General features: G+C 49.2%; 1 protein-coding gene across 1 annotated transcript in view; it reads left to right on the forward strand.

Moving 5' to 3' along the window:
• The first annotated feature begins 98 nt into the window (after positions 1-98).
• The window catches only part of EPHA10 (EPH receptor A10), a 40,357-nt gene continuing 15,888 nt past the window's right edge, over positions 99-24,567 (forward strand). The window contains exons 1-6 of the mRNA XM_032387520.1: positions 99-760; positions 2,675-2,739; positions 3,470-4,148; positions 10,464-10,619; positions 11,115-11,465; positions 23,789-23,922. Coding sequence (XP_032243411.1) covers positions 655-760; positions 2,675-2,739; positions 3,470-4,148; positions 10,464-10,619; positions 11,115-11,465; positions 23,789-23,922 — 1,491 coding nt within the window. The 5' untranslated portion in view covers positions 99-654. The remainder of the gene's footprint in view (positions 761-2,674; positions 2,740-3,469; positions 4,149-10,463; positions 10,620-11,114; positions 11,466-23,788; positions 23,923-24,567) is intronic.

Consider the following 24,567-nt stretch of genomic DNA (forward strand, 5'->3'; position numbering starts at 1 on the left):
TGTGTGTGTGTGTGTGTGTGTGTGTGTGTGTGTGTGTGTGTGTGTGTTTTGTGTGAGGAGGGCGGGGAGAGAAGGGGGCGGGATCCAGCCAGGAGACGCCAGGAGCCGCAGACATAGGAAGAAGCCAAGTGCTGGGAGATAGAGCTCCCCAGAGCTTGGGGTCAGGACGTCAGGCTTCAAAATCCCTTGCAAGTCCTGGGAACAAGGGAGCTTCCCGGCTAGCTCAGAGGCTGCAAGTGTCTCTGCCTCCCGAGGGTCACCCCTCCTTAAGCCACGCCCACGGTGTCTACTTCTCGGGAATGAGAGGCTAAGGTTTTGCGCTCTGGGCCATCGTCGACGGCTCATCCTCCTCCCCAGGAGCCAGGCCAGCGCTCAGCGCTGCCCCACCCCCACGTTTGGAGATTGGCGGGACCCCTTCCTTCCCCCCTCCATTTCGCTGTTCCGCCCCTGGCCTATGAAACTCCACCCCTCCACCTTCTGCTGGCGAGGATTGGTGGACCTCCCGCGGCGGTGCCTAGTGATTGGTTCCCATGGATGATGGTAACCAGCAAGATCCCGCCCCCAGCAGGCGCTAGGGTCTGGGGGCACTGCTCAGCGGTGCTGGGGCTGGCGCGGCTTGAGCCGCCGCCGCACTGACTGCGCGGTCTGCGGACCATGGAGACCGGCGCCGGCCCACATCCGCTGCGCCTGTTGGTCTGCCTGATGCCGCTCTGTCTGGCGTTGCTTTTGGGACCAGGGAGGCCCGGGACCGCCGAGGAAGGTGAGGAGACTGGTGGCTGTTCTTGGAGCCGGGATGCCAGAAGATAAGGGGCTGGAGAACTGGGGTTCTGAGGGAAGGAGTCGTATAGAGAGACTGGAGTCTGTACTGGGGTTTGAAGCCAGCGGGCAGCGGGAAGCAAAGAACTAAAGAGACAGAGAAAAAGGTAGCTAAGCAATGGAAAAGAGAGGGGCATTGAGGAGATCGGGCTGGAGACCTGGGAGGCTGGGGAAGAAAGAACCCAGGAACCGTGGGAGCCAGAGGCGGCGGTTCAGGGGTCAGTGAGACGGACAGGCTGAGCGATTGGAGGGGGGAGGTGTGGGGGTGGGGAGATGAAGAGAGCAGAAGAGACAGGGAGGGGTGGAGGTGAGATCGAAGTACGGGACGACGGGACGGAGCCCGAACCGCGAGGCAGGAGGTGGAGCGCTGGTCGGGAAGGGGGTGGCTGCGGCCGAGAGCAGCCCGACCTGCTGGCGAGGGAGCTGTCCGCAGTGCTGAAGTCGGTCCGCGTTGCTGGGCTTGGGGCTGCCTGAGGTACCAGAGCCCGCGTCTTGCCTCTGATTCTGGATTTGGGGAAGCTGCACACTCATCTGAATCCAGAGGCGTCATATCCAGGTGCAGAATCCCGAGGAGCTGGAATCTGAATCGCTGACCGGGGGGTTGGGGCGCCGGATCTCTGAGGCTTTCCAATATGCTATTCCGAAGTGCTGTCAGTTATACCAAAATCGGGAAGCTGTCTGTGGTCCTGCTTACAGTCGCCCATGCCTCTGGAGCCAAACCCTCTTAGAGACCCTTACCTTGGAGCCCCGCCCCCTTGTTTAAGCTCCAGCTTTGTAATCTTCCAAGACTTCAGGATAGCCTGGGCTCCTGTCTCTGAGCTGCTGCTGTGCCGTCCAGACCAGTGCTTCTTTGGGATTGATACTGATAGCAGAGGAGAGAAGAGATTTTTATTTCTCCTGCTGCTGCTGGCAGAGTCTCTCCACTCATTTTTCCCAGAGCCCCTGGGAGTCAAACTGAAAAGGTTCAAGTCTCTTCCATCCCTGGTGACTTCAGAACTCAGAAGAGCCCCTGAGTATGAGTGAATTCAGGATGTATGCAGAAATCCTCTAATATGCTCATGTTCTCCCTCTTCTGGACACTCAGCTATAATTTAGGGAGCCCAGGGAGGCGGGAGGGGGGCTCACTGACACCCCCCTCTCATCTTAGAGCCAGTCTTAGAGTACTTCCATGAACTCTGTGGCAGGCTAAATAATGACTCTCCAAATATGTCCACATCCTAATCCCCAGAACCTGTGAATGTTATTCTAAACAGCAAAAGACTTTGCAGATGTGGATAGGGATCCTGAGATGGAGAGGTTATCCTGGATTATTTGGATAGCCTCGATGTAATCACAATGGTTCCTGTAAGAAGGATGCAGGCAGAGTCAGAGCCCGAGGAGAAAGCACCTTGATCACAGAAGGAGATTGGAGAGAAGCACTTTGAAGATGGAGGAGGGGGCCACAAGCCAAGGAATCTAGGTGGCCACAAGAAGCTGAAAAATTCTAGTGGAAATGGAACCTCTGAACCTACAGATGGAGCCAGTCCTGCTGACACCCCGACTTCAGACCAATGAAGCTGATTTCCAACTTCTGACCTCCAGAACTGTAAAAGAATAAGTTACTGTTATTTGAAGCCGGGGAGTTTGTGATAATTTGTTACAGCAGCTACAGGAAACTTATACAGGCTCCTTCCCTAATCGTTGTGGCTACCTCTTTCTGGACTTGAGCTACTCACACCCCACCCTCTCATGGTAAGGTATGGAGTGGGAAAAATTTGTCTCTGTCCCCTCAGCAAATTTACAGTGAACTCACAAAAGGTTCCCTCCCACCTTTCTGACCTTCCGGTTTTCTGACATCTCTGTTCTTCCTTCTCCCTAGTCATCCTCCTGGATTCCAAAGCCTCCCAGGCTGAGCTGGGCTGGACTGCACTGCCAAGTAATGGGGTAAGTGTAACCTTTCCCTCCCTGTCCCAGGAATCTTCTGGTGGTCTGGGACTCAAATCCTTTAGCTCCTTGTGGTTACAGCAGCATAAAATGCTCCTCAGAGCACGTGGTCTCCAGGAGCACTGGCTTCAAGCCAGAGTGGCCTATTAGAAAACGTTGAGTCTTCAGTCAGTCCAAGAAGAAAAGAAAAGGGGGGCAAAAAAAGATAGTGAGGGGGAAACTGGCTGTGTCTAGCAAAATATACGCATCATCTAGATGAGCCAATGCTGGACAATGCCTTGCACATAGTAGATCCTCTAAGCAGTGTTGTTGATTGATGGATTGACAGAACAAGCAAGATTTAAAATCCTAAAAGAGGCTTGGAAACTAGGGGTGGGGGTGGGAGATGTGGCTGTGTGACTGCAGCCTGGTCACTGAGTGGGCACCTGGTGGGGAGCCAGGAGACTACACGCACCATTCCCAGCTCTGCTGCTAACTCGACGTTCATATCCAGTCAAATCACTCTCTCTCTCTGGAGCCTCAGTTTCCCCACCTATAAAATTATGGATTGGGCCCCGTTGTCTCTCTCCAACGTCTCTCCCAGCTCTGCATCTTTTATAATTTCAGGGGCCGGAGGTGGGGGGAGAGAGAATGCGCGATGATGGGGAAGGGGGTTTTCGTCACCGCCAGGGCTCGACCTCCTGGGGGCGCCTTGGCTCTGAGCTTCCCACATCTTTGTTCTCCTCCCCAGTGGGAGGAGATCAGCGGCGTGGACGAGCATGACCATCCCATCCGCACATATCAGGTGTGCAACGTGCTGGAGCCCAACCAGGACAACTGGTTGCAAACTGGCTGGATCAGCCGTGGCCGCGGGCAGCGCATCTTCGTGGAGCTGCAGTTCACGCTGCGCGACTGCAGCAGCATCCCGGGCGCCGCCGGCACCTGCAAGGAGACTTTCAACGTCTACTACCTGGAAACAGAGGCTGACCTGGGCCGCGGGCGTCCCCGCGCAGGTGGCAGCCGGCCCCGCAAGATCGATACAATCGCGGCGGATGAGAGCTTCACGCAGGGCGACCTGGGCGAGCGCAAGATGAAACTGAACACGGAGGTGCGCGAGATCGGTCCGCTCAGCCGGCGGGGTTTCCACCTGGCCTTTCAGGACGTGGGCGCATGCGTGGCGCTGGTGTCCGTGCGCGTCTACTACAAGCAGTGCCGCGCCACGGTGAGGGGCCTGGCGGCGTTCCCAGCCACCGCAGCCGAGAGCGCCTTCTCCACGCTGGTGGAGGTGACCGGAACGTGCGTGGCGCACTCAGAGGGGGAGCCCGGCAGCCCCCCGCGCATGCACTGTGGCGCCGATGGTGAGTGGCTGGTGCCCGTGGGCCGCTGCAGCTGCAGTGCGGGATTCCAGGAACGTGGTGACATCTGTGAAGGTATTCCGCGGACGAGGGGGTGTGGCGTGGGAGCGTAGCGCGCAGGTGGCAATGGGGAGAGAGCGTGCGGTAGGTGAAAGGGGCAGGAGGGGGAGTGGAGAAGCTGTGGGCTGTGGAGCGCAGAGTCCTGACCTTCTGTGGAGCTTTCCAGCGAGTCCGGCCCGGACCGTTGAGGGAAGTTCCTGGGAGGTGAATTTGACTTCGTATAAGGGGACATTAGGGGCTTGTATTTCAGGCACTATGATCAGCACCTCACAAAAGACGTCTCCTTTATTCTCGGCAATAAAGTAAGTCGCCAGTATCCCTATTTCGCCGATGAGGAAACGGAGGCTCAGAGGGATTAACATCTCACTTGCAAAGTTAGTAAATGGGGAACCAGGATTTGAATCCAGATTTGTCCAACGGCCAAGTTCTTTCTATTACATCATGCTGCCTCCCTTAGGCATAAGGAAGAACGGTACAGCAACCCACCTCTACTAGCTAATGGATTGTTTACATTATAAAGAGTGAGCACCCTTTCCCTGATGATATGCAAATCAGAGGCTGGCAGGGGGATTTTCTTGAGCTGGAGAGAGAGAGATCGGGAGGTTGCCCTAGATGACTACTAACATCCCACCCAGCTCTCTGATCTATGAATCACTGTGCCCCCTGAGGGAGACCCTTCATGTGCGGGTCCTGGTGGGTTCTCAGGTCTGTGTGGGCACCAGGACCAGACCTCTCCTTTTCTCCCTGACCTGTGGCTCTGAGGACTGAGGGTAAGGATGGGGTATGGATGCATGCCCTTAATGTAGAAAGATCAAGTGATGCTTCTTCTAAGCTACAACCTCTTTTGGATGCCAGGACAACAGAAATGAGTCAGGCATAGTCTCAACTCTTCAGAAGCTCTACAGATGAAAAATGTAAAAATTTAAAAATCACAACAAGGTGATATATGATCTAACAGAGGGATTAATATAGTGGTGGGAAGACAGAGGAAGAAATGACTAAACTTACTCTCTTTCCTTTGTTCAATCGTCCATTCAATATGAACTGAGAACTTACCAAATGCATTTAGGAGGGTTCATTATATGTATTTAGATGATGTCATCATCTCTTTCCTCGGGGGGATCTTGTGGATTAGTAAGGGACTTGGAGGCATGAACCTTCCTGAACTCTCTAAGTAGGGTTAGGATCCACTTCTGCTCTCCAGCACACATTGCAACCTCTACTTCTTGCTTTTTTTTTTTTTTTTCAAATTGAAGTGTAGTTGACTGCAACCTTGATTTCTGCACTCACCCCATGGTATGCAGTGATCTACTTATTTTTTTTTTTTTAAAGATTTTATTTATTCATTTGAGACACAGAGATACAGAGACAGAGAGAGAGCATGAGCAGGGAGAGAGGCAGAGGGAGAGGGAGAAGCAGGCTCCTCGCTGAGCCAGGAGCCCGACGTGGGGCTTGATCCCAGGACCCCGGGATCATGACCTGAGCTGAAGGCAGACACTTAACCGACTGAGCCACTCAGGCGCCCCTGCAGTGATCTACTTACGTGTGTTTCCACCACTGGACTAGGAACTGACCTCAGGCAATGGCTGCATCAGTCTCAGCAGCCTCAGTGTCCATAACAGTATGTGGTAGGTGCTCAGCGGAAATGTACTGGGTGAAGGAGTGGTTACCATAGCATGTGATACATATCAACAGAGAGCTGAGGAAGCCTGGCAAAGGGAGAAGCCAATTCTAAGGGTGGAGAAAGACGGTGAGAAGGCCTTTCTTCCAGGCCGCTAAAAACATTCTCAGTTGAGAGATTGTCTGCAGAAACATGGAGGCATGTTTGGGGCTAGGAGCAGAGGGCATTTGGGGGTGTGAGAGGTGATGGGGCTGGAGAGGGGCAGAAATAAATCATGAAGGGCCTTGAACGTTAGAATAAAGAGCTTAGACTTTATGCTGTAGACCGATGTGGAGGATTTGAAGCAGGGATCTGACATGTTCAGATTTATATTTTCACAAGATCACTTGAGCTGTAATTACAAAGAAATGATTGGGGGAAGGAAAGATTAAAGGCCAGAAAAAGATGGCACAGAGGTCCAGAAGAAAGAGCAGAAGGTCTGAACTGAGGTAGTAGTAGCAGAGATCATTGAGACAGGAGGATGGATGGGATAATGAGACACATCCACAGCACTTGGTGACCGTGTGACATGGGAGGAGGGAAGAGTCCTTTTTGATTTGTATGCTTCTAGAGGATTGAATGGACAGAGGATCATTCACTGGGGTAGAGAACACGGGACACTGATGGACATCGAATTTATGGTGTCTGTGGTGCGTTCAAGTGGAGGTAGCTAGAAAGTGAGTCTGGAGCTCAGCAACAGAGACATAGGTACTATTTGGAGCCATGGGTATGGTTGGGACAGACCAAGGTGAGGTAAGAAGCAAGAGGGCCAATGATGGAGTCTCACACAACAGCAGTATTTAAGGGGGCATACATAGAAGAATTGAAGCCCCAAAAGAAGGACTTTGAGGAAGAATCAGTGGTTAGAGGAGATCCAGAAGAGTATGATTTCATGGCAGCCCGGGGAGATGGAGGGGTCCAGGAAGGACCAGTTTATAGTGTTGGTAAGCACTCAGGTAAGGAGAGGTTTGGATAGTGTCTGCTTGGTGGCCCAGGCAAGAGCAACAGAGAGAGAGAGTAATGGAGAGAGAGAGAGAGAGAGAGAGAGAGAGAGACCAGGCTGCAGTAGGTTGGGGGATGGAGGAAGATGCGGAGCTAGAGTCAGGGAACGTACACAACTCCTGGAAGGCTGGATTTGAAAGGCGAGGGGAGGGGGTGGTATCTTAAAGAGGACACTGGGTTGAGAGAAGATTTTGACTGTAGACAGGGGCCTTGTTTATCTGCTGAGGAAGGAGCCAGTGGGGTACCAAGTGGGGCATGGTGGGAGCAGTCTGCCCCAGGGGGATATATTTTATTACTGACATGGTTTAGAATTGCTGATGCTTGTTGCTAATAAAGATCAGGCCATGTTTTAGCCAGTTTTATTGTTTTTTTAAAATATATTTCTTTTTATTTATTTATTTGAGAGAGAGAGAGAGAGTGAGCGAAAGAGAGAGTGCACAAGCAGGGGGTGGGGCAGAGGGAGAGGGACAAGCAGATTCCCCACTGAGCAGGGAGCCCTACGATTCGGGGCTCGATCCCAGGACCCCGGGATCATGACCTGAGCCGAAGGCAGATGCTTAACCAACTGAGCCACCCAGGTGCCCCAGTTTTATTGTTTTTTAATACTCTATAGATAATTCCCTTATTATCTGCACCCTAAATGGACCACTTTTACTGCTCCACTCCCTTGTTCTGTCACTAGGAAGACCTGGTAGAGAAGGAGTGATGTAAGAATTAGGAGCCATGTGACTGATGGAATATAGTCTGGGAGGAGGAGAAGGAGCTGGACCCAGAATGGAGGAGGAGGGGCTGGAGGCCTTCAACAGGAGGTGGCCCATCCCCTCCTCTGGGCCTGGAAGGAAGGAGGAGAGGGAAGGTGGGTGTAGATGGAGGTTTGTGGGTTTGATGGCCAGACCTTGAGGGAATTACCAACTGACAGCCTCTCTTCTCCCTGTGAGGTGGGTGGGAGAGAGCATCTGGGCCAATGGACAGTGGGATCCTGGTCTGTTTTATGTACTCTATCTCCAGAGCCTCGCTCCAGAGCACCTGGTTCACAGTAGGTGCTAAAAAAAATCATCCAATGAATGGATCAGGGTCCGGAGGAGGGGGCTTGGATACACATTGTGGGCAATCATGCAATCACATACACACACACACACACACTCAGGAACCCAGTCCCGCTTCTGACTTAAGCTGAGACTAGACAAAAGCCACTTGTAATGGTGTCAGCTGTCTTGAGGCGTAGGGAGCTGGGGAGAATGCCAGGGAGAGCTTCACAAGGGAGGTATTAATTTGAACTGGGGTCTGGAGAAACGTAGCAGTTTGCCAGGAGAAAGGGGAGCAAAATGTTATCGGACAAGAGCCAGAGGTGTGAAAGGGTTTAGTGTGGCATGGGTGGGGTGGTGGTGGGTTTTAAGAAGGGAAGTGAGATGGTCAGATTTGTGTTTAGACAGTGAAGGCCTTCCAGTGCCTTCTACAGCTAAGTACAGAGCCCTCTCTAAAGTAGACGCATGTGGAGGGGATAGAACAAAGGTGTTCTCCCTTTTGTTTCTCTCTTTTATTTACCCTCTCCCAGCCACTGGAGGAATTAAAGACTGGGGGCTTCCCTGGGGAGGTGGGGTGGGGAATCAGGGTGTACAACATGTGTCTTCAAATCTCTATAGGACTGCCCTGGAGCAGAGTGACCCAAGCAGACATGCTAAGTCTCCACGGGGACACAGAGGCCCTGACACAGGGTGGCATGAGGGGGGGATTACAGACAGGGGGGCTAATTTGGACTCAACATAAGGAAGCCCCTTCTCACTGCTAGTGCCATTCAGCAGAGGCACAGAAGAAGGTGGGCTCCCCATTTCTGAGCAAAGACTGTGGCTCCTGCTAGGAAAGCTGCTGGAGGACCAGGCCAGTGGAGTTGAACTAGGTGATCTCTGACACTTGACTCTGACCTTGAGGAAGAGGGGGAGGGGCCGGGAGTCAGGAGGCTTCATGAGCCTGCCCCTCAACACAAACCTCTTCTAAACGGAGCCTGTCAAAGTAGAGATAACCACTGCTGTCTCTGCTGGGACACACATCTCTGGGACCGCAGATGTCCACAAACATGCAGAGAAAGGGAGCCCCTGGTCCTTTTTTCCGACCGCTGTGAGACCCTGCAAACAGATCCCGGCTCTGACTTCACAGCGGAGGTTGGCAGGCCATGGTTTTATCCCCACCTGACTGATGGTTTCTTGAGGCCAGAGAGGCATAGAGAGTGGCGGGGCGAACAGGGGAACCCAGGCCACCTGAGTCCCAGTGGGGGCTGCTATTGCCCACCAGACCACCATGTTAGTGAGTCCCATGCTCTGTTCTGAAGGCAGATAGTTCCAAAGCCCCTGGGGCTTCAGAGACCCTGCTCAAAGCTGTGCTGCCCAAGGACTCAGCAAGATGGAACCTCCCAAGCCTAAAGGCTTCCAGATCGAAACCCTCAGCCTACTCCCTTCTTCCTCAAACGGAACATTCTTCCTGAGGGCTCGTCTGCATCCCCTCTGTTGTATAGTGTCTTCTTGGGGCTGGAGAGCCGCCAGCCTTCCAGAACCAGCTAAACTAGAAAGAAGGCCAGCTGGGTGGGGGCAGGGAACAATGTGAGAGTCACCCAAACTCCCAGAGGAGGGGCCAGGAGCCACGGCCTCCCTCCCGCCTGGCCCAGCTGGTGAGAAAATTTTTCAAGTGGGTGTTTAGCAGTTTCCACTTCAGGCCTGTGATGGAGGAACAGTAATTACGACCACTGTAGTGTGCATGTTGTCTGCACTGGGCTAAGCAGCTTACACTTCATCTCAGCTAGTCCCCCACCAACATTTTTGAGGTGGGTATTCTATGCAAGGCTCAGAGAGGTCAAGCAATCTGCCTGAGGCCACCAGCAACTAAGCAGTACAACCCAGCTGCAAACCCAGGTTGTCCAGATACAAAAGCCTGTGCGCTTAACAACCCATGTCCTGGGTGAGGCGAGAGAAGCAGAGAAGTGAGAGAAGCAAAGTCATTGAGGAGGGTGTCAAGACTAGAACCAGGGAAACTTCACCCTCCTCCTGTCTACTCCCCTCCACCTGGCTGGCTCCACTTCCATCCTGCAACCAAGGGTGTCAGTTGAGGATTTGTGATGATGAACCCCAAATGCTAGTGGTGGGAGGATGGGCTCCGACAACAGTGTGAGAGTGTGTGTGTGTGTGTGTGTGTGTAACTAGGAGTTTGTGGGTGTCTGTCCCTGGGGAGCTGTGACACACCCCTTGGAGGCACCTCTCTTCTGGCCTCACATCAAGACTAGAGAGTTGGGCTTATTTTCTTCCAATGGGCATTAGGGTGGCATGGTGTCTGCTTGGGTTGGAATCCCACCACTTACTAGCTGTGGGACATTGGGCAAGTTACTGAACCTCTCTGAGCCTTAATTTCCTCATTTTAAAAATAAGGATAAAGTACATACCTCACAGGCTGTTGTGAGCATTACATGAATTACTAAAAGTAAAATACTCCGTGTTCGGCACACGGTAAGCACTTACTAAGGCTTAGGTAGTACCGGGCTGTTGGGTCAGGGCTGGAGTAGCTGAGACCCCCTTTCCCGGCACAATTCCAGGACATAAACTCACCCTAATGGGGCAGGCAAGAAAGTGGGGGAGAGAGAAGCTGTGGAGGAGACCCCCTCCTCACGTGGCTTCGCCCCGCAGCCTGTCCCCCAGGGTTTTACAAGTTGTCCTCGCGCCGGCTGCTCTGCTCCCCGTGCCCAGAGCACAGCCGGGCCCTGGAAAACGCCTCCACGTTCTGCGTGTGCCAGGACAGCTACGCGCGCTCGCCCACCGAGCCGCCCTCGGCCTCCTGCACCCGTGAGTGCCCCTCCCGAAAGCGTTCGCGGGGGGCGGGGGGGGGGGGAAGAGTCCGGAAAGGCCTGGTGGAGGGGTTGCCGAGGGCAGGGGGCTCTGCACTGGGGAGCCTGGGGCGCATGGGGACCAGCGACCCAGACGGCGGGGCGGAGGGAGGGGAGCCCGGGGTGGGGGTGGGGGCCGGGGCCTGCGGTTGGAAGAACCAGGACAAGAGTCCCGAGACCGAGGGGTGAGGTCAGGCTTCTTGACTGGTCGTGAGTGGACTACCCCCCCCACCCCCGCCGTCACCTCACCCTGCGCCCCAGCCAGGAGGGGGACTCCTGCCCCTTACACTCCGTGCTCCGTCGTGCATCCTCCTTCTCCTCCCCTCACTCCCCTCCTCCCACCTCACTGGCCCCACACCACCCCGGCCCTCCGCACCACACCCCCCACGCCCCCTTCTGCCCCTCCTCCTCCACTACCCCCCGCCCCCCGCTGACGGCGCCCCCCGCCCCCCAGGGCCGCCGTCGGCGCCGCGGGACCTACAGTACAGCCTGAGCCGCTCGCCGCTGGCGCTGAGGCTGCGCTGGCTGCCGCCGGCCGACTCGGGCGGCCGCTCGGACGTCACGTACTCGCTGCTGTGCCTGCGCTGCGGCCGTGAGGGCCCGGGGGGCGCGTGCGAGCCGTGCGGGCCGCGCGTGGCCTTCGTGCCGCGCCAGGCGGGGCTGCGGGAGCGCGCCGCCACGCTGCTCCACCTGCGGCCCGGGGCGCGCTACACCGTGCGCGTGGCGGCGCTCAACGGCGTGTCGGGCCCGGCTGCCGCCGCGGGAGCCACCTACGCGCAGGTCACCGTGTCCACGGGGCCCGGGGGTAAGGCCGCCCGCCGCGTCTCTCCAGGAGGCGAGCCCCCCCTCCGCCCTCCCCCCCCAGCAAACATCCCTGAGCGCGGGGACCCCCGCCGACGGCCGGCCCTTCCCAGAGGCCCCGAGGGAGGGACTGAGGACGCGGGTGACTCGGTGCCGCGGGGCCAGAGCGGTGGCGGGCGTCTCGGGGGAGGGTCTGCGGGAGCCAGCGGGCGCCCCAGCTCCCGACCTGGCAGAGAGCCCCAGCACCACACTCTCCCAGGGGACAGAGGCGGACAGCCCCGCAATCTTTTGCCCGCCCTTTTCAAAAATTTCAGCCAGAAGAGCAGAATCGTCCCTCCTCCTCTCCTGTCTCAGAAAGAGGGGTTCTGTCGTGTGTCCCCCAGCCTCCATCCCTGCCGCATCGGTCACCCTCTTCCCTGGTCTTGGAAAAGAGCAAGGAGGCACAGCGGGGTCAGGCTGTAGGGACGCCAGAAGTCACTGGTCAACCCGTAGCAGTCACATTTCTGAGTCTGGAATAGAGATGAGGAAATGAAGACCTACACTCCTTTCGTGCTACACCTTCCCCAGTTCCTGAAACTGACTTTTCATTTGTCTGTCGCCTGGCTGGGGTACACCTTCAAGTAATCCTTCAAGTGTCCTTTGCAAGAAAGATAAGTGAGTGGTAGGGTTTCCGGGTCTTTTCTTATCTGAGATGTGATTGGTTTGTGACTCTACTTCCCAGTTTTCTGGCAGCTGTGTTGCGGGGAGGTCTGAGGCCAGGGTGATTTTTATTCTTGTGTAAGTAGCTTGGGCGTGTGTATTTGTATAATTCTTTCACCTACTAGTGAAAATAAAATTTAACCGATATTGATCTCTCTTCATTGAGTTTGGCTGGTACCTAGTAAAACTTTTGATCTGCACACAGTTTTTTATTCCTGGAAAAGAACTTTTTTTCTGTTACTGTTTTGACTAGAATTTCTGATAGCTCCAATGTCTCTCTAGGAATCTCTCTAAGCCTTAGGTTGTACATCCATTTTCTGATTCTCAAATCTTGTCACACCCTTTATCATTTTAACTCTTAATCTATTTTCTCTGCCTTTTGGGAGAGATTTCCAATTTGTCTGGTTTTCTGGAATAACAGTTTTGTTCTGTTTTTTACTATCTCTACTGTGACTTAACATTTGCTATTGCATTTACATTAAAAAAAATTCAATATAGAAAAAGAAAAAAGCATCCATAATCCTGTTACCCAGAGCTATACAACTATTAATATCTTGGAGTATATCCTTCCACATTTTTTTTTCTATCTCTATATCCATATCTAGAACGATCTACTATAAAATCCCTTTTGTATAATATATGTGATATGAGATTTTTATCTGGTATTTCATATTAACAATCCTGTTTTGATATAGATGGATTTAAAAATCCTGTTGAGGAGATGCTGTTTCCATTTTACTAATAAAAATACCTAGCTTCCACTGATTGAGTGGTGCTCTGTGGTTGGTATTGGCCCTGTGCAGTATGATTTTCTACATTCATTCATTGAAATAGAAGGATAATCATCTTTCAAATAAGGAAACTGAGGCCTGAGAGCATAAGTGATTTGTCCAAAGTCACCCAGTTAGTAAGTAGACACCTTGTGCTTTTAGCCACTTGGCCATATAATGCTTTCACTTTTTACTGAACTTTAAAAAAAAATCAGAAATGGATGTTAATTTTATAAAATGCTTCTTAAGCATCTTTCAAGATGACTGCATGTTTTTTCTCCTCTGACCTATTGGCACGATGAATTCTATTCATGGGTTTTTCAATGTGAGCTCTTTTTGCATTCCCAGATTATACCCTACTGGATTTGAGTGTATTATTCTTTTAATACTTTGCTGAATTAATTTGCTTATATTTTACTATTTCTTTCCATGTACATTTACAAGAGAGATTAGTGCTTTTTTTTATTGTGTTCTTTGTCAAGTTTTTAGCATTTGTCAAGTTTTGCTGGCTTTGTAAAAGGCATCAAGAAAAATCTCTTCTTTTTCTCTGCTCTGCAACAGTTTAAATACCATAATTATCATTCTCTGAAGGTGTGCAAAATCGCTTTCGGGGCCCTGCACCTTCTTTAGGGGAAAGTTGGATGATATTCTCAACCTTTTCCATACTTTTTGGATCAGTTTTGTTAATTTGTGTTTTCATAGCAAATACTTTGATGATCTTTTTCTTATTCAGTAGCCTAGAAATGTACATTTTAAAACTTTCCTCAGTATCTGTAGTTAACTCTGCTTTTTCATTCTTCATGTTATATGTTTGAGATTTCTTTTTAGTTAATTATCCTTGCCAGAGATTTATTTTACTGGTTATGATAAAGAATCAGTTCTTCAATTTATCAATTCCAGTGTTCTGTACTTTTGTCACTTATTTTATGGTTTTACCTTTATTAATACCATCCTGTTGCTTTCCTGAAGGCTTTTTCTAGGTGAGTTCAGTGCTTAGATTTGTTTTCGTATTTTTTTTTTTTTAAGATTTTATTTATTTATTTGACAGAGACAGAGACAGCGAGAGCAGGAACACAAGCAGCGGGAGTGGGAGAGGGAGAAGCAGGCTTCCCCTCGAGGAGGGAGCCCGATGTGGGACTCGATCCCAGGACCCTGGGATCATGACCTGAGCCGAAGGCAGACGCTCAACGACTGAGCCACCCAGGCGCCCAAGTTTTCGTATTTTTTTAAAAGATTTTGTTTATTTATTTGACAGAGAGAGAGAGAGACAGCGAGAGAGGGAACACAAGCAGGGAGAGTGGGAGAGGGGGAAGCAGGCTTCCCGAGGAGCAGGGAGCCCAGTGCGGGGCTCGATCCCAGAACCCTGGGATCATGACCCGAGCCAGAGGCAGACGCTTAATGACTGAGCCACCCAGGTGCCCCAGTTTTGTTTTCATATTTTAAGCCTATGAATTTTCCTCTGAGTATAAGTTTGGTCACGTCCAGTATGTTTTTATACCTATATATCACATCCTTAGTATAGTCACTTTTTTGAGGAGATATTCACGTACCCTAAAGTTTCACATACCTTTTAAAGTGTACATTTCAGTGCTTTTTCATATATTCACATAGTTATGCAACCCACACTATCTAATTCCAGAACATTCTGATCACCCCCAAAAGAAACCTATTAATAGTTACTCCCCATTCCTCCCACCCCCTCTAGCACTTAGTAACTGCTAATCTACTTTCTGTCTCTATAGATTTGCCTATTCTGGGCATCTCATATACATAGACTTATACAGTATGTTGACTTTTGTGTCTGCCTTTTTTTTATTGTTTAGCATAATGTTTTCAAGGTTTGTCCATGTTGTAACGTGTTATCGGTACACCATTCCCTTATATGGCTGAGTAATATTCCATTGTATACCACAATTTTGTTTATCCATTCATCAGTTTATGGGCAGTTTTTCTACCTTTTGGCTATTATGAATAACGCTGCTATGAATAGTCATGTACACGATTTTGTAGAGACATGTTTTCAGTTCTCTTGAGTGTATACGTAGGAGTGGAAATGCTAGGTCCCATGATGTTATAGACTGAATTGTGTCTCCCCCAGATTCATAGGTTGAAGCCCTAACCGGCAATGTGACTCTCTTTGGAGATAGGGCCTTTGAGGAAGTAAGGTGAATGAGATCGTAAGGGTGGGGCCCTAAGCCCATAGGACTGGCGTCCTTACAGAAGAGGAAGAGACTCCAGAGCTCCGTGCTCTCTCTGTGCCTACACAAAAGGAAGCGCAAGACAGGGCACAGCAAGACACAGTTGTCTGCAAGTCAGGAAGAGAGTGCTTACCAGAATACTATAGATACAAATCTGTAAACCTCTCGATCTGGGAGTTCTAGCCTCTAGAACTGTGGAAAAAATTCATCTTTGTTGTTGATGCCCCGGAGTCTGTGGTGTCTCGTATGGCAGCCGGAGCTGACTAAAACATACAGTAGCTTTTTATCTTCTTGAGGAACCGATGAACTTCTTGCGGGACTGCCAAGCTGTCTTCCAAAGCATCCGTGCCCTTTGACATTCCCACCGGCAACGTACAGGGGCTCCAGTCTCTCCACCTCGGCGCCGAAACCGGTTTGTGTTTTTGTTGGTTACGGCCATCCTGGTGGGTGTGGAGTGGGATCTCACTGTGCTTTGGGTTGGCATCTCCTTAATGACTAGTGACGTTGAACATCTTTTCATGTGCTGGGTTTTCTTTTTGTCATTGAGTTATGAGCTCTCTCTCTCTCTCTCTTTTTAAATATATATATTCTGGATATTAGGCCTTGGTATTTTTCTAAGTTTTCTAAGGCCTTTCTAGTTTTCTAAGACTGCTGTCACAGAGTACCAAATATCAGATGGCTTCAAACCAAGGCGATGTGCAGTCTCCCACTTGCTGAAGCTGCAAGTCTGAAATCAAGGTGGCAGCCGAGCAGAGAGCTCTCTGACTGTTCCGGGGGAGGATCCTCCCTTGCTTCTAGCCTCCTGTGTTTGCTGGCAGTCCCTCCTCCTCCTTGGCGTGTAGATGCAGGTTCCAGTCACACGGCCTCTTCTCCCTGTGTGCCTTCATGTTGTCTCCCCTCCGTGAGTGTCTGCCTCTGTGTCCAAATCTCCCCTTTTCAGAAGGACATCATTCATACTGGACGAGGGCCCCCTTGAGAGTGTGCTCTCTCTCCCTATCTCTGTCTCTCTCTCAAATAAATAAATAAAATCTTAAAAAAAAAAGATTTTATTTATTTAAGGGAAGCGGGGAGAGAGAGAGAGCACAAGCTGGGAGGAGAGGGAGAAGCAGGCTTCCTGCTGAGCTGGGAGCCCGACATGGGACTCGATCCCAGGACCCTGGGATCATGACCTGAGCCGAAGGCAGAGGCTTCACTGACTGAGCCACCCAGGCGCCCCACAGCATGGTATTGTTAACTAGAGTCACCATGCCGTACATTGCGCCCCAGGACTTACTTATTTTATAACTGGAAATTTGAACCTTTTGCCCACTTTCCCCCATTTTGCCCACCCCCCAGTCATGCTGCTGGCAGACGCCTGTCTTTCACTCTGAGTCGTGTCTTTTGAAGCTCTGAGTTTTACATTTTGGTGAAATCTTGGGCTGCCTGTGCCTTTGGTTTCCTATCTAAGAAACACTGCCTGGTTCAAGGTCATGAAGATTTAGACCTGTGGTTTTCTTCTCGTAGTGCTGTTTTGCCTGAATTTATTTTAGAGAATGTGTTTCAATTTCTGGATGATTTGTGTTTATTTTTGTTTCTGATTTTATTGCTCCATGCTTAGAGAAAGAGGTTTGCACAACTTTTCCTTTTTAAAGTCACCACTGAGGTTTTCTTTGTTGTGAAAGGGTAGGGTCAGCAATTACTTCATGGCTACTTGAAAGCAATGTGTATTATTTCCGTGCTGCCGTTTTGCTCTCGCATTCTCCATGTATAAAGTAAACATACTCTTCATTTCTACTGCCTTCTTCTTGTCTACTTGATGTTCCCACCCTGCGTGTGATTCTGTCAAAATTCCTTATGTTTGCAGCGCCTTTTCTTTTAAATGCTTCGGTTTCACTAATGCACCTGTAGTTTCCCCATGGGCCGCACTCACCCTCTCCACTTGTACCTCCCCCCGATCTTTTTCTTCTCCGCCTGTTGTCCCTTCATGACCTTCTGCTCCCTCTTTGGGGAGGCTGTGTTTTCTCTCCTCTTCTTGCAGATGTCAGACAATCGCCTCACTTGTTTCTCTGTCACACTAAATCCCTCGGAAGAAGCTGCTCCTCTTGGATCTTCAGAATAATTTTACTGTTCATTTATTCCAAAAGGTTTTTCTCATGAGCCCGATTTTCTGTTTCCTTGTTCTTGAACAAGGTGTTCTGTTTCCTTGTTCTTGAACAAGGAGATAGCTAGTGTCTGCCAAAAAACCCAATGTGTGAATTGTCCCTTGGGTTGGTTTGTAAGGCTTTCAGCTGCAAGTAACAATAAATCTCAATCCAGCTGGTGTTTAACTAGAAATGATTTTTTAAATATTTTATTTATTTATTTATTTATTGAGAGAGAGAGGGAACAGGGGGAGGGACAGAGGGAGAGGGAGAGAATCCCAGGCAGATTCCGTGCTGAGCATGGAACCCCACATGGGGCTTGATCTCATGACCCTGAGATCATGACCTGAGCCAAAATCAAAGAGTTAGATGCTTAACTGACCAAGCCACCCAGGCGCCCCCCTAAAAATGCTTTCTTAGCTTATCTAAGAGTGGAGATAGACCATGGTTACTTCAGCAGCTCATCAGGGTCCTCAAGGACCCAGGTTCTTTCTGTCTTTCTATTGTGCCATCCTTATCACATTAGGCTGGCTCCCTTATGGTGGCAAGTTGAATGCAGCAGCTTCAGACATCACATCCTTACCATCTAGAGCAGAAAAAGAACTGTTTCTTCCTTGTAGGTATCATTTTAAGAGCAAGAAACCTTTCCCAGAATCCATCCTCCCCTTAGCTGATTTCTCCTTGTGTTGGCCAGAACTGGGTTACAAGCCCGACCCCAATCATTGTTACAGGAAATGGGTGCACACAGATACTTTAGAATAATCAGAATTAACCTGAGTCCCATGGGGGGAGACAGTACACCCTGAATCAAAAGCAGGCAAGGAAGGGGGCCGTGGCTGTTGAATGGTTTTCCCGTAATGTGCGCTGTGTTCTTGGTCTCACTTGGGTGCTGACCGAATTTCATCACTGATCTGCAGCGGGAAAGCAGGTGCTTGGGCTTGGTTTTCAGCTCCATTCTCCGGAGTTAGCAGGCTTTCATCTAATGTATCTCTGTGGGGTTGAAATGGAACCTTCTCCCACCTCTGTATCCTGGCCATTCTGATGCTTTCAACAAACGCAGTTCCAAAAAATGACATTCCTAGCCTCTTCCTATCTGTGCTGTCCATGTGTATCTGCAAGGGGCTGTGCCTCCTCGTCGGATGCTTCCTCACTTCTCCCCCCTTGAACCCATGTCTTTTCTGCGAGCTACCATCCAGGTGGATTTAGGCTGAGAGGCACTCCTGGGGAATAGGTAGGAACACTCTTCCTCCAGAGCAGCTGTGCAGGAGAGTGATGGCTATATGCGTTGTCCGGTTGACAAAGACCTTGCCTTTTTTTAAGGGTCAGACAGTGGGAGGAGGGATAAAAGATCTTTCAAGTTATTTTTAGGATGGGAGGCAGGGTCACTCTGTGGGCACCGGAGCCTGGGGGTTCACTACAATTGCACTTTTCAATCTAGTTTCACTGGTTTTCTCCTAGGTGGAGATATGCCACTCCACCACCCTCCCCCATTCCGGCAATCAGCTGTCAAGACTAGTTTATGGCGGTGTTCTAGGTTTTCAATTCTTTCTGTACCTTTATGTTTTAATTAGAATTTGAGAGAGACTGGAGGGTGGGGGCTGCTAGATGGTTACCATTTAAAACTAGAAGCCATCTTCATGCACTCTTCAAAGAGTGAGCTATAAACACCCCGTCTCCACTTCCTTGGCCCATCGCCACCTGGTGTCTGCTTCCCTCAATCCCCTGAAGTCACCAGGACCCTCCACTTTGTTAAAGCCAGGGGGCACTTTGAATCGTGGTCTTACCCTGTCTCTTCTCAGCAGATGACACTGTCAACCATGGGTTCCTCTTGGGGGTAAGCCTGCATGGCGTGCGTGCTCTGTGTCGTGTATCGTGCTAAGCTCTTCATATACCTGACTTCATAAAATTCTCACAGTGAGCCTAATGAGGTCATCATTCTTTCCATTCTACACGTGAGGAAACAGAGGCTCTTGCTCATGGACCAATAGCTCATAACCGGAAGAGTCAGAAGGGAACCTTCTTAAATGCTCTCTTCCCTGGGCTTCTGTGATCTCATTTGCTCCTGGTTTTCCTGCTACCTCTCTGGCTCCTCATTTTTGAGCTCCTCTTCCTTTACCTGCCTCTTAAATTAAATGCTTGTTTCCTAAGAGCTTTTCTTTCTCTTTCTCTGCATCTTCCTGGGCAGCTTCATCCAGTCACCCTCTGATGGCTCTTGGATCTTCATCTCATTCCCAGATGCCTTTTGTGAGCCCTGAAACCACCTATCCAGCTGCCTGTCCAGTATCTTCTCTTGGAAACCCCTCTATTCAACACACCTAAAGTGAGGCCATGATCTTACCTCCCAGTAACTTGGTGGTCCCTGCCTCAGATCAGGCATTATTACCTTTTTTTTAAGTTCAGTACTGTCCATTCAACATTATCTAGACTAGTGATTCTCAAAGTTGTCTGCACATTGGAATCACCGAGAAGATTAAAAAAAGAAAAAGATACTAATGCTTGAGTCCCTCTCTATAAAGATGATTTAATTGTTTTGGGTTGTGTGACCTGGGCATCAATATTTTTTTTTATTGTGGGGAAAGAAACATATAAACTTTACCAACTTAACCATTTTTAAGTGTATAGTATACAGTAGTGTTAACTATACGCACATCCTTGTGCAGCAGACCTCTGAACTCTTTCATCTTGCAAAACTCATACTCTGCGCCCATTGAACAAAAACTCTTTGTTTTTGAACAAAAGCTCTTTGCCCTCTTTCCCCCCATTCTACCTTCTGTTTCTAAGCTTGATGACTGTAGATGACTCATAAAGTGGAATCATGAAGTATTTGTCTTTTTGTGACTGGCTTATCACTTGGTATCACGTACTCCAAGTTCATTCATGTCATAGCCTGTGACAGGATTTCCTTTTTTTTTTTTTTCTGAATGAGTTCATTCAGAAAAATTGTACATCTCTATCACATTTTCTTTTTTTTCTCCAGCTTTATTGAGATATAATTGACATATAACTTGTGTAAGTTTAAGGTGTACAGTGTGATGATTTGGTATATGTATATATTGTAGAATGATTACCATGATACGGTTAGTTAACACATCCATCACCTCTCAGAGTTACTCTCTGTGTGTGTGTGTGTGTGTGTGTGTGTGTGTGTGTGTGTGTGATGAGAACGCTTAAGATCTCTTTTAGCAATTTTCTTTTTTTTTTTTTAAGATTTTTTTTATTTTTAACAGAGAGAGAAACAGTGAGAGAGGGAACACAAGCAGGGAGAGTGGGAGAGGGAGAAACAGGCTTCCCGCAGAGCAGGGAGCCCAATGCGGGGCTCGATCCCAGGACCCTGGGATCATGACCTGAGCCGAAGGCAGACGCTTAACAACTGAGCCACCCAGGCACCCCTCTTTTAGCAATTTTCAAGTATATGATACAGCATGGTTGGCTAGAGTCACCCTGCTGCTCTACATTAGATCCCTAGAACTTACTCATCTTCTGACTGGAAGTTTGTACCCTTTGACCAACATCTCCCATTTCCCCCAGCCCCTAGCCCTTGGCAACTACCAGTCTACTCTCTGTTTCTATGAGTTTGGTTTTTTTAGATTCCACTTATAGGTGAAATCATGCAGTATTCATCTTTGTCTTTCTTATTTCACTTAACCTAATGCCTTCAAGGTTTATCCATGTTCTTTTTTTTTTTAAGATTTTTATTTAATTATTTGACAGAGAGAGACACAGCGAGAGAGGGAACACAAGCAGGGGGAGTGGGAGAGGGAGAAGCAGGCTTCCTGCTGAGCAGGGAGCCTGTGCGGGGCTCGATCCCAGGACTCTGGGACCATGACTTGAACTGAAGGCAGACGTTTAAGGACTGAGCCACCCAGGTGCCCCCATCTATGTGCTTGATGATGGCAGGAATTCTTTCTTTTTTATGGCTGAATAACATTCTTTTATATATATCATTTTCTTTTCTTTATTCATTCATCCATCAACAGATACTGAAGTAATTTCCATATCTTGGCTATTGACCCCTTATCAGATATGTGGTTAGCAAATATTTTCTCCCATTTCATAGGGATGGTTTCCCTATTTCATTTTGTTGATGGTTTCCTTTACTGTGAAGATGTTTTTAGGTTTGATGTGGTCCCATTTGTCTTTTTTTGCTTTTGTTTCCTGTGCTTTTGGTGTCATATCCAAGAAATCATTGCCAAATCCAATGGCAGGAAGCTTTCCTCTATATTTTCTTTTCTTTTTCTTTCTTTATTTTTTAAAGATTTTTTAAAAAAGATTTTATTTATTTATTTGACAGAGAGAGAGACAGCAAGAGAGGGAACACAAGCAGGGGGATTGGGAGAGGGAGAAGCAGGCTTCCCGCTGAGCTGGGAGCCCGATGTGGGGCTCGATCCCAGGACCCTGGGATTCTGACCTGAGCCAAAGGCAGACGCTGAATGGCTGAGCTATCCAGGTACCCCCTTTTTTCTTTTTTTTAATATATTTTTAAAATTTATTACTTGAGGGGGAGGGACAAAGGGTAAGGGAGGGAAAGAGAGAGAATCTCAAGCAGACTCCCTGCTGAGTGCAGAGCCTGTTGTGAGGCCCGATCTCATGACCCTGAGATCATGACCTGAGCTGAAATCAAGAGTCAAACACTTAGCGGACTGAGCCACCCAGGTGTCCTTTAAATATATTTTTATTATTTTATTTAAGTAGGCTCCATGCCCCCCATGGAGCACAATGCAGGGCTCAAACTCACGACCCTGAGATCAAGACCTGAGCTGAGATCAAGTTGTTGGATACAGAGACACGTTGGTGGCTCAGGCAGTTGAGTGTCCGGACTCTTGATTTCTCCTCAGGTCATTATCTCAGGGTTGTGAGATAGAGCCCTGCGCCAGGCTCTGTGCTCAGCAGGGAGTCCACTTGGAATTCTCTCTCTCCCTCCCTCCTTTACCCTCTGCCCTTCCCCCTGTGCTCTCTCTCTCTCACTCTCCCTCTAAAATAAATAAATAAATCTTAAAAAAAAAAAGAAGAAGAGTCCGACACTTAACCGACTGGCCACCTAGGCACCCTCCTCTATATTTTCTTCCAGGAGTTTTATAGTTTCAGGTCTCACATTTAGGTCTGTAATTTATTTCATGTTAGATTTTGTATGTGGTATAAGGTAAGGGTCCAAATTCATTCTTTGCATGTGGATAATCAGTTTTCCCAGCACTGTTTGTTGAAAAGACTGTCCTTTCCCCAGTGTGTCAGCTTGGCACTCTTGTCAAAAATCATTAGACTGTGCGTGTGAGGGTTTATTTCTGGGCTCTCTGTTCTGTTCAGTTGGTCTGTATCTCTGTCTTTATACCAGTACCAAACTGTTTTGATCATGGTGGCTTTGTAATGTTTATGAAGTCAAAAAGTGTGAGGCCTCTAGCCTTGTTTTTCTTTTTCAAGGTCATATTGCTATTCATGGTCCTTTGATTTTTCCATATGAATTTTAGGATTTCTATTTCTGCAAAAAACATCTTTGAGATTTTGATGGGAATTGAGTTGAATTTGTAGGTCACTTTGGGTAGCATGGACATTGTAACAATATTAAGTGTTCTACTTCATAAACACGATGTCTTTCCATTTATTCGTGTCTTCTTTAATTTCTTTCAGCAATGTTTTCTCGTTTTTCATTAACTTTATTCCTAAGTATTTTATTCTTTTTGCTGCAATTGTATATGGGATTGTTTTCTTCATTTCCTGTTCGGATTGTCCATTGTTAGTGTGTGGAAACACGACTGATTTTTGTGTGTTGACTTTGTATTCTGCAACTTTGCTGTCTTCATTTATTAGTTCTAACGGTGTTTTTGTGGAATTTTTAGGATTTTCTACATATAAGAATATGTCACCTGTGGACTGAAATAATTTTACTTCTTTCTTTCCAATCTCAATGCCTTTTATTTCTTTCTCTTGCCTAAGCTCTCTGGCTAGGACTTCTGTATATGTTAAATTGAAGTGGCAAGTGTGGACATCCTTGCCTTGGTCCTGATCTTCAAGGGAAGGCTTTCAGTTTTCCACCTTTGAGCATGTTGGCTGTGGCTTTTCATATATGGTCTTTATTATGACGAGGTAGTTTCCTGCGGTCCCTAGTGCGTCCAGTGTATTGCCTCTCGACCAGACCGTCAGAGTAGCTGAGTAGGTTCTTTTCCTGCCTCTTATGCTCTTTAATGTCTCCAAACCACAGACAGTGTAGAAAGAACCTGGGAGATTAGAACCAGCCACCACTAGGGCAGCTGGAGTGCGGGGGGTGGGCAAGCAGCAGGTGGCTTGGGCACCCCCTACTCCCCCCTTCCCCCCATCCCCCCCTTCCTCGCAGAGACCCTGGAAGCTGAGAGCTGTGGGGTGAGAGCGGCCTCCCTTCCCTCTGGTCTCAGGACTCAACAGCTCAGACCCCGCCCCTCAGGAGCCTCTGGCCCCGCCCCACCCACCTGGCCCCGCCCCCACTCCCTGCATGCCTCGCCTTTCCAGCGCCCACACGGGCCCTGCCCCGCAGTGGGATCCTGTGGAGAACCCGGCGTTACTTACTTTCAGCGCCCTGGGAGGAGGATGAGATCCGCAGGGACCGAGTGGAGCCCCAGAGTGTGTCCCTGTCGTGGCGGGAGCCCATCCCTGTCGGAGCTCCGGGGGCTAACGGCACCGAATACGAGATCCGATACTACGAGAAGGTGAGGCGGGGTCTGGGCGGGACCTGGGTCTGCGTTCAGGGGCTGTGGTCTGTCTCCAGCAGCCGCTTCCTTTTCTACCTTCTGGCCGCAAAAAGTCCTCCTTACTTTCTTTGTGAACATACCCACCGGCCTCCTAAGGCCTGAGTTTCTTCCTGTCCCCTCCACTCCGTGCATGGACCCCACTGCTCATCCGCTGTCCCCCCTCTCTGCTCCTTACCAGTCATCAGCTCCATTGTCACCACTTTTGCCTGGTGTTTACAGTTGACTAAGAGCTTTCCCTGGGGGCTGATCCAGATCTTGCGTGGCCAGACCATATACATACAATTTGCAACCCTTTTTAAAAAAAAGAATGCAGAAATACCATATTGTTTCAAAATTTACAAACATGTCTGACCTAGGTCAGGTGGCCCACTGGAACTTGGCCGTGTGCTGGTAAATGTTTAACATCCTGCTCTCAGAACAATGAATGGGTGTATGAATTATTATTATAGTTTTACTGATATACAGGATGTGTAATGCATCGTTTACAGGTAAGAAGAAAAGATATACAGTGTCCTTATTGTAAGCTCCATCTAGCCGATTGATCCTTATCGGATGCTTTTGCCGATTTTTGCTGACTTCTTGTATCTGTTGTCAATCTATGGT

This window comes from Phoca vitulina, unplaced genomic scaffold, assembly GCF_004348235.1.
Source record: "Phoca vitulina isolate PV1807 unplaced genomic scaffold, GSC_HSeal_1.0 scaffold2, whole genome shotgun sequence".
Lineage (NCBI taxonomy): Eukaryota > Metazoa > Chordata > Mammalia > Carnivora > Phocidae > Phoca > Phoca vitulina.